The sequence below is a fragment of the Copadichromis virginalis genome, linkage group LG19, assembly GCF_057382275.1.
Source record: "Copadichromis virginalis isolate Kocher_CV1m ecotype Utaka linkage group LG19, C_Virginalis_male_GT1.1, whole genome shotgun sequence".
NCBI classification, from domain to species: domain Eukaryota; kingdom Metazoa; phylum Chordata; class Actinopteri; order Cichliformes; family Cichlidae; genus Copadichromis; species Copadichromis virginalis.
Genome location: NC_140636.1, coordinates 28200994 through 28211800, shown reverse-complemented (window position 1 = coordinate 28211800; position 10807 = coordinate 28200994). Strand labels below are relative to the sequence as shown.

At 39.8% G+C, this 10807-nt stretch overlaps 1 protein-coding gene across 1 annotated transcript; it reads left to right on the top strand.

Moving 5' to 3' along the window:
* The first annotated feature begins 172 nt into the window (after positions 1–172).
* Positions 173–3437, top strand: LOC146686348 (gap junction delta-2 protein). The gene is made up of 2 exons (XM_085441898.1): positions 173–689; positions 1410–3437. The coding sequence occupies exons 1-2, from the start codon at positions 619–621 to the stop codon at positions 2251–2253; spliced, it is 915 nt and encodes a 304-aa protein (XP_085298024.1). The 5' UTR covers positions 173–618; the 3' UTR covers positions 2254–3437.
* Positions 3438–10807: the final 7370 nt, after the last annotated feature.

The window sequence follows — 10807 nt, the reverse complement described above, 5'->3', positions numbered from 1 at the left end:
GATTCAAGCAAGCTATGCAAAAATGTATAAACCTTTGATTCTAGCACTCTGGACACCCTAGTCTACAGCAGAGTCCACTGGACGGTGCACGTTATGTCCCAAACTAAGTACCTGGAAATCAGAAACCCTGATACTTCTGGCTGCTCTCCACCGACCTGTCTGCACGTACGTGACGCGTGGGAGGGAGGGGGAAGACTACTTAAAGGCGGATTAACGCTGGCAAGACATTAAATCCAACCTCCCTCCATCCAGACGCAGCGCGCAGCCCATCAAACTGATCTGAAGATCGAAAATAGGAGGGCTTATAGTAATCAGCCCTTCAGACTCTCATGACAAGGAAAAGTGTGGCAACGTTGTGGGAGCGCTCGGCACACACAGCAGGACTGGCGCTGCGCGCTCAGCGCATAACCAACCAGATAGCGCGCAGAGAGAAAGAGAGAGACGAGGACGGTAGCAGCATCCCGTGACGGATGCATTTTTTTTTAGCTAAAATTGAGCCTTGTGGAGACTGACAACAGCAATAGACAGAAAGAAGCCGGACGGGAAATAAAACCCTTTCTTTTTGGAGGGATTTGAACACAGTGCCGTTGCGCTCTCGTCTCCTCCGGATGCTCAGAAATGGGGGAATGGACTATACTAGAGAGGCTCCTGGAGGCTGCTGTCCAGCAGCACTCTACTATGATCGGAAGGTAAGATGACCAACAAAAACCAAGATCAACCGAAGAAACGCAGCAGCCTCCAGGATCGTCTTTAGCATGGTTCCCAGTCCCCCGTTTTTGTCTTTTACCTCCAGGATCTTCTGTAGCATGGTGCCCAGTCTTCGTGTCTGTGTTGTGGATTTTTCTGTCTTGTTCCACAGATATCCTTTTTTTTGTCGTCGTCGTCCTCCTCCTAAGCGAGACAGCTGAGTAGATCAGTTAACAGCTGTCTCTTCAGAACCTGGGATGGTGCTGCGAAGTTGAAAGCCTTAACTAAAATCCATGTGTCGTTTCATGTGTTCATTCATCCATTTATCCATTTGATGTTTGGTGGTGAGTTTGAGTGGTGGTTGTGCACTCATGGGTGGCAGACAAAGATTGAACGAGAGTCGGCGTTATCACCTCCTTCCATTAACAAAGCACACACAGGTACAGTAACGGCAACACCGATTCCTACATGTCATTCCCATTAAATCATAAAACACACGCTCTATATACAGACGTGACATTATCCATGAGAGAATAACGCTGTTAGAAGCACATAACACGTCAAAGAGCGTCCTGTTCCATCACTGGACAGCTCCCTACACCAACACGCCAGATTTGGACTCCAAGCGCATCAGCCACCGAGGCAGCGCACAACTGAACCACGCTTACAGTAACCGTACATATTTACACGTATTTTCACATTGTTGTTTGCTTGCTTTTTAGGATCCTACTAACAGTGGTGGTCATCTTCCGGATTCTAATCGTAGCGATAGTTGGAGAGACTGTCTATGATGACGAGCAGACCATGTTTGTTTGTAACACCTTGCAACCGGGTTGCAACCAGGCATGCTACGACAAGGCATTCCCCATTTCACACATTAGATATTGGGTTTTTCAAATCATCATGGTGTGCACTCCGAGCCTTTGCTTTATCACATACTCGGTGCATCAGTCGGCCAAGCAGAAGGAGCGGCGCTACTCAACAGTCTATCTGACACTAGATAAGGATCAAGATTCATTGAAACGAGACGAGAGCAAAAAGATAAAGAACACCATTGTTAATGGAGTACTTCAGAACACAGAGAACTCCACCAAAGAAGCCGAGCCAGACTGTTTAGAAGTCAAAGAGATCCCCAATTCGGCCATGAGAACTACAAAGTCCAAAATGAGGAGGCAAGAGGGCATCTCCAGGTTTTACATCATCCAGGTGGTTTTCAGAAACGCGCTGGAAATAGGCTTTTTGGTGGGTCAGTATTTCTTGTATGGATTCAACGTCCCCTCGGTGTATGAATGTGATCGCTACCCCTGCATAAAAGATGTCGAGTGCTACGTCTCCAGACCCACGGAGAAAACGGTGTTCCTGGTCTTCATGTTCGCTGTCAGTGGGTTTTGTGTGGTGTTGAACCTGGCAGAACTCAATCACTTGGGCTGGCGGAAAATCAAAACGGCCGTGCGAGGCGTGCAGGCTCGGCGAAAGTCCATTTATGAAATCAGAAATAAGGACTTGCCAAGGATGAGTGTGCCTAATTTTGGCCGCACTCAATCCAGTGACTCAGCTTATGTGTAACACACGTGGAAAAAAACATGTAAAAAACAAAAAACAAAAACCATGATGGACATGATGGACAGCTGTGCACGCCGAATTCGTGTCATGACTTAAAGAGTGGGCAATTTTTTTTTTTAATTTGTTGGTCTTTGACAGACTTCATGGCAAGCGTGGATTACACGTTTGTTTACTTATTTATTCTTGCACTGATGCAACTTTTTAGTAACGTTTATACTCTGTAGGATGGTAAACGGAGACCATGTTAACGTGTTCACATATTTACTCTGGGGCTGTTCTGCTGTACTTGAAGAGAGTAAATGCAAAAATAATTGCACTAAGAGGTGAACACTTGAGAGCCTGACCTTATCCAAATGTGCTACTGACCTGACGGTGTTTTTAAGACATTTTCTTTCAACCTGTTTTGTTTTTGGCACCAACCTAATTAAATGGCACCATACAAAGGAAAAAAAATCAACCACCCAGATTTATATATAAATATAGATATATAAATCCTTACTGACTATGGTTCAGCGTAGATAAAACACATAAAGCTTACTTCATGTTTTTTTGTTGCCTGTGTTGCACCACTGACCTTAACACATGTATCCATTCCACTGCTTAATAGCTAACTTGCAAAACAGTATCTGGTGAATTTGCTGCAAAACGCTAACGTCTGTGATTTCCTTAATTTATGACACACCAAAGCGCCCACTGCTTTTATTTGTGAAGTGTTTTCTTGCTTTTGTGTAATCAAGTGCCATACTTGTATATAGACATAATATATATATATATAGATATGTATACATATGAATATATAAATATATAATAATCATCATGAAAGCCGATTCCCTGCTTGGATTATGCTAAATACCGCCTAATTTCTTATTTGCTTTAAATGTATTTGTTGTGATTTAAACGAAAAAGAAAAGAGATATAAAATTTTATCTGTTTTATTTTGCAAATGACTGGAAGAAGAAATGAAGTGCTACTCTTTTTTTATATACAAGAAATGTCTCTCCCCAAACCGAGCTGATAAAAACTGAAAAATAGCACAAAATTGAAATTTTTATCAAAGAACGGGCAATAGAAATCTGCTCTGGTGCTACAGTTTTTCATAGAATGGTTTTAAAATGTAACCGAAACAGATCAGAAAAAAACTAACATCTTTTTTTTTCTGTGGAAAATAAAAGTGGGATTAATGTACACCAGAAATGTGTGAGGTGCAGTACTTTGTGTCCGCTGCTGGAGCTTTTTTGGAGCTGACCTATCACACAGATATCCAGTGGAAGTTTTGCCTTGGTGCAGTGAAGAATTAAGCCACACCCACTTAGTTAAAAAAAAAAAAGGAGGAAAAAAAGGAAAAGAAAAACCTACCGCAGGACACACCTTGTGCAGGATCTCACCAATCTGCAATGTGTTGCAACACTGATGCTGCTTCCACGAGGCGCATCAATACTTATGCTACATAAAGAAGTGGCCTGGGGGAACTTTTAGTCTATATGACATGCATCAAATCAGACACTGGCCTCAGCTCTGACAGAGTGTTTGGGTGATATATTACTGAGCAAACTGTTGTGAGAATTTACTTGTAATATTCAGGGATGAGAAAAGCTGATCATTATTCTGAATGCTGAAAGAGCTGCCCTTTCTCTGCTCATCCCTTCTCCTCTTATTTAAGGAAAGCAAGCAGCCTGAGCTGAGGGGAGCCTTTGTGTGCATCTTCTGAAGGTCAGAGTGAAAACAAAGATGGGAAAGGGGGTGGGGGGTGGGCACATACAGTTACAGACGAATTTTTGCAGCTCACCGTTGCAGGTGATCTGGGAAAAGGCTGGTCCCTTCTCATCTAGGATGACTCTGCAAAGCTGGGTGTAATCAAAGAGGAAGGGCAGCCACACATCCATCTCCATCTCAGCAGGGACTAAAGATTTCTTTCTAAATCCTGAAGTTAAAAAAATGAAAAAAGAGAAGAAATGAAAAGAAAGAAGAGCTGTTTGCCACTTTAACTCAGCAAAGTGCAGTTTACAGCTGTGTGCATTTGTATCGCTCTCTTTTTTTGCATTTAATTTTGCCACAAAAAAAATCAAATCAAATGAAAAGTTAAAGTATAAAAAAATATAAGTTAAAGTATCTCCAGAAACAAACAAAGGAATGGGATGCTATTGTTTTATTTAATTTCTTGCAATACTTTACCTGGTTTCAAAATCTAGCCATAGAGCAAAATTATTGGGGTATGTTGGAATGCAATTACGCATGCTGTTTTGCATTTACATCATATGAATGTTGCAGGTCTCAGCGGAGATTACGTTGCGCATGTGTTGTCTGCATTTTTGTGGTCATGGCAGCCAGGCTACCAATCACATAGAGAGTGTTTGCCCGGTGATCTGACAAATGCACATGACATATATCTTGTGGGAGATTAAACATCTGAGACAATATAGGTGCACTGCATATGGAGACCAAGTAATCTCAACGATATATGCATTTATCTGCTGGCCTCAGCCACCCCGACAACTGCAGTAGAACAAAATAAGGGCATATGCGAGCTATTTTTAAAACTCTAAGTCAAAACACTGTGGGAACACCTCTAATTTCATGTGATTGCAGATGCACAGGTTGAAGGCAGGGGTTTTTAGAGTCCCATTTCCCTCTTTAATGTGAGTCACAGACAAAGAATTACCCTTATATTAAAGGGAAGGTCTTCTCCCTAGGCTGTATACTGTGGGAGAGGAAGGCTCTCATCTCATAAACAAAGGGATTTATTATGAGCATTGTGGGCCTCTTCATCATAACTCTGCCACCTTGCTTCTTGATAAAAATAAACCATGTGCTGCACATGCACAGATATCAGAGATGTAAGATATTCTTTAATAACCTGCAGATTTTGATAAATGTGGTGAAAACATAAAAAAAAAAATCAATAAAGACTATAAGAATCTCCACTTCAGAAACATCTGCTTTTTAATGTAGCTGGGAGAATTATTTTTGCATTTATATTTTACATTAATGTATCATACCACAGAAAAAAGAAAAAAATCATTCTTATAGTAAATGTTTATTTTTTTTAATATAAGGACTCTAAGATTTAAATCTTGGGACTCATATTGTGATTTGTTCAGAAAAGCAATATAACTAATTAATTCAAATGTTAATAATTATGTTGCACAAGGACAATATGAATCTTACCACAACACACAGTCTCATGAGACACAATTCACACAAAATATAATTATCTACTGTTTAAATAAAACCACACGCACAAAGAAAAAACTAAGCATAATGTAACAAACACCACACAGGGCATACATATTACAGTGATACTAAGAAATACATGCAGGTAATAAAAATACTAATGAGGTTTTATTTAATTATGAAGTTATTTTAATGTTAACAGGAGTTCTGCTCCAGTTAACAGACACGCATGCTTTTATTGTTATTCAGTGTACAACAAGTGCACAAGACATGAAATTTGGCACACTTGGCTCAACAGAAGATGAAATATACACACATAAAACTATTTTAAATGTATCAAAATACAAAGCAGCAAAAATACTGTAACAATGGTAAAAAGCGACCTGTGGAATTACAGAAAGAAAAATAGTATGAATGTAATATTTTAGAGTACAGCAGTCTGATGTGATTCTGTTGCTACTATACTGTACGTATGGCATCATAATAATGTATGTGTTTGTAATTCAGAAATATTTTATATTATACACAGCAACAGGTTTGCAGAAGCAAGTATAGTGCTTATATTTTAGCGACAGTGTGGCTCCAAGCCTAGGTCTGAAATTAGTTTGTGGTTCAGTGAGCTGATCTACTGATCTATGTTGTCCTGGTTTCGCTTTCTCTTGAGAAGAACCAAAATAGTAATTTTCCTGGTTAGGAATTGGGAATGTGTTATATTCTGACCAGAGTGTGTTTGCAAGCCCAGGCTTGCAGGCACAAGTGATGAAGCCAAAGCTAAAGCCGAGGCTTGATATATAAGAGCTTCATCTAAGATGCAATTAATAACAAATGCTGTTTATTTGAAATAACAAAAGACAACACTGTGTTGCTCTGGAACCTAAACACAGATTGTCCATAGAGAATATAAAATGCTAACATTTTCTGTGCTGGAAGAAGCATGTGAAATCTTTAGCTATGAAATAAAAAAGTCACTGAGGTTAGAGACACAATAACTGAAAAAACCCCTCAAATAACTGAATTTGAAGTTCATAATACACATCTTCTAATGTCAAGAACCGTTGTTCTGAATAAAGCTGGAAACAGTAAAAAAGTCATTTTCATCAGCCCACATCTACACATAAAAGACGACATAGTTTCCTTTATATAGTATTTCTATTAGTACTAATTATATATTAGTACTTTAATACCTCGCATTAAATGCCAATAAATAAATAAAACAAGGCACAGCTACAGAAGGAACCATTTGTTTAGTTAACACTTGTTCATGAGTCTACTGTATTCAATTCAATTCAACTCAACTCAATTTATACAGCTCGAAATCATAACAACAGTCACCTCAAGGCTCTTTATGTTGTAAGATAGACCCTGCATTGATGCATAGAAAGAAAAACACAAAAATCATAAGATTGTTCCCACTGTTGCTCTTTGTCGACAACCGGTTGGGTTGAGTAAGTTACTGTCAGTAAGTTATTGAGAAGGAATGTAGCCAAATGAAAGACACCACAGTGGAAGGATTGCAAACAGCACCGTTACACTGCCATTACCTGCTGTGGAGTGATGAAAGTAAAGGAAATACCACTGCATCGGCTTGAATGGCTGTTATCAAGAGGGAATAGAATGACCAAATATATCAGGAGTAATGCAGGATATTTTCTGCAATAAACTGTCTAAAATTCACCCCGTGCTCTTTGTGTATAGCTGTTGGTTTGATGAAAATTGGTTCACATTTTATTGCCAAAAACAAAAACTTTAGAAACACTATATGGTATCTATTTGTTTGTGGGTTTGTCTTTTGTAAAACTTAAAATGATCTTTTTTAAGATCCTAGAAATACATTTCTGAGAAGAGGAAGAACCCGCTCGTCTGTGTTTTTCCTGCAACGCGACTTAATCCGCGTGGCCTTTGAAATCCAGAACTTTCACCTGAGAGTAAATCCTGCAATCCTTTTGCCCCAAAACAAGCACATCCTTCCAATTTCCCCTCTTTTACCAATCTGAAAAGAGAAGGCTGGCTCCAGGGAAGTGCTGCTTTAATTCTGCCTTTTGCACAGATTACAGCATGAAAGGTGGAGAGCAAACAGAAGAAAAACAGTGAATGTGGGCCTTTTTGATCCACTCAGCCAGAAGCAATAAAATTAGCCCGGTTACGGTAGCACATATGCATGGTATAGCATGGTATGGGCAGATATGGCAGACGCTGACACAAAACACACTGGATGTTCACGTTCATGTGGAGGAGGACACCGGAAAGCATTTGCAGAGTGTGACCAACTTCTGTCTGCCGGAGGAGGGAAGGCATCCACTTTGTTCTGGCTGTAAAGTAGGTTTCTCTGTCTCTTCATCCTCACCAATTTATTTTAAAGCTGCTAAAAGAAGCAGAAAAACAAACTTTTCATTCACTAAGCCTATGGTCGCTTTATCTTTAAAAATCACCAATATAATGAAATCTTCACGGTACAAGGACTAAAGGACAGAGAACATCTGACAGAGTCTGGTTTGAGGGATTTGGCTGGCTGGTTTGGTTGTAGGTTAGGTCGTTTTGACCCATACAGAAGGATTTGGTTGAAAACAAGCACTGGCACTGAAAAAATATACCTGACAGACCTGAGAACAGATTAATTTCTCATCCATTTTTTAATGTGACCCGAGGATTAGGAACATTAGCGGATTATACTCACATTTGTCAACCAGAGGTTCACAGTGGGGACAGCCAGCAACTGGGTAAGGACACAATGCACCTGAACCCAAAATCTGATGGATTCCTATTGTTCAGGTAGGCCAGGGGAAGATGGAGTCAGCCAGGATAAGACTATTAGAACTTAAAAAAAAGACCAGGTAACTTTACTCATTACATTTTAATTCTTTTTTTTTATATCGTAACAATTTGCTGTGGTGAAGATCTAACAGGTCTAAGCCCTAATCTTTGTAATACCACCTTTTTTTTTGCCATACTGCACCAAGTTCCCCTAGTAAAGTATATGTTATTAATGCAAATCAGATGGGACCAGGCCGCACTGCAACAATAAACAAAAGCTAAATAATTTCTTGCTTGTGACATTTCAAATTTCCCTCCTGAGGTGACAATTCATTCTCGCATCTACAGCCTGTTCCAACTTTCTACACCCACTTGCCTCCTCTGCATTCCCTAATAGCTTGTACTACACACAGCCCATCGACCCTGAGAAATGTTTAGGTTCTGCACCATTACACAGCCAATAAAAATCAGTGGCTGGCAAGCCTTAATCGGACACAGAGCTGTTCACCGGCCAATTGAACTTGTACTGATATAGGAGGTACAGAATAGCAGTGTGCAAGAGGGAGGAGACAGAGGCAAAGGTGTAGAGATATTAATTTACTACTACCCACACTGAAATGCAGTCACATAAAGAGAAGGCTATGAATCACTACAGAGGCACACAGGGACAGAAGATAACATCCATCTGGTAAGATTTGTGGGCGCAGAATAAAAGGACTACCTTCTAACTTGTCTGCTTAGGAGCCAGATGAGTGGGAAACTGCTGCTATCAAAAATAAATAACTTTTTTTTAAAAGAGCATTTGTGTTGTGAGATGCAAATGCAGAATAAGAAAAACAAAGAAATTATACAAATGTACATTCATGATGAATTCAGTTGTTTATGGGTTCTAGAGGAAGTGTAAGATTACAAAGAGGCAATGGGTTGGGCTGACTGATGCTTGCCACTGCTATTTGATTCATAGGCTATGATGCAGCTCACTGTGGTTTACCTTTGGACTCTGTATGAACCACATACACTGCCATCTACTGTAAATATCCTATTTCTCCCTCAATTCTACCTTTTCTTTCCTATTCCCTTTCACTCTTGCTAAAGGATCTACTCCGCCTTTCTCCCACTTGCCTCTCTCTGCAATGCTCAACCTTTCACTACCTATAATCTCTTTCTCCCTCCCTCCCTCCCTCCTTAGTGTGTTCTTCCACATTGCTCATCCATTCTCTCACTCCTGTTCAGATGTGATGCCACTCTGCTGTGAATCACACGGCAGTCGTTTTAGAGGGCCTTAAAAAATAGTATGAGATCACACTTTTTTACTGTGTAGCTATCACAGTCATTTTTGGATGCAGCGCTGCTCAGAGAACACTTTGTTTAACTTAAAAATGGCACAGAGGGATACAACAGTTAAATGAGTCAAGAGAGAATAATAAAGACTACAATGTATCCAGTGGAGTATTGCACAGTGTTACAATATATGTATGACATATTACAGAATAATATATCAAATGGGCAAATATCCTCACTGGACTATATTCGGTACACCTTGCTAGTACAGCAAGGCGCTGCTGTTCTTGGCATTTACCGGTATGCAAGAATGTGCTAGAAATATTCCTCAGCTATACTGCTCCATATTGACATGAGAGTATCACACTGTTGCTGCAGTTTTGTTTGCTGTACACCCATGGTACAGTTTATGAAATACTCAGAGAAGTCCATCTGACACCAACAACCTTACCATATTCAGAGTCACTTAAATCACCTTTAAATCCCCCATGTATTTCTATTCTTTTTATTAACTAGGCATGAAAATAAAGCTGATTATAGGTAGCTAAATTACATTGTTTTCTCCTGTTATACATTTTCATGCTGTGTTTTGAGTCGTTGCTGGAATGATTCAATTAAATAAAAAGGGTTTCATTATCATACATCATATCTGTTTCATATCTGTCTGTCTTTAAACATTTTGAAATCTTCTGATCTATGACATGGGCAGCACGGTGGTGATGGTAACACACAAGTTGGCTGTTGCCTTTGAACTACAAATACTCTATATAATTGCCAAAAATGAAACGTGAAATGACTATTCTACACCTTTAAGCACACATGCTGTGATGCTCCATTGACAATTCTCCAAACAAAATAAGGGCTGCTGGGAAATTTGTGTGGAAACGTATGCTGCTGTTGTGACTGAGGCGTTAATTAGACTGAGAAATTGTGCCTTCGACTCTCCTTCCAAGCAGTCCGGTTTCACAGAACACCTTCCCCCACACATGAGAAATCCGTGCCACGCCGTGCGCCAGCCTGCCAAAAGATGTCTTAGCTGTACGGCACTTGAAATGTGTCCATAAAATTCCTTATCATGAGAGATCAGCCCGTAATCTGAGTTATTCATTTCACTGACAAATCTAGTGCAAATTTGTTAGCAGGATCATCGCAGCCAGGCTATGCCATGCTGCATGTGTTGATTGTGTTAATGATTCTCTGCCTTCTCTTGCCAACTTATCGTTACAGCCAAAGGCAACACTGCCATGATTTCATAACATAATTAACAACCTGTATTTGGATACTGTAACAGCAAGAAACTGGACTGAAGAGCTTCAAACTAGAAAAAAATAAGAATATTATGTAAGAAATGTAA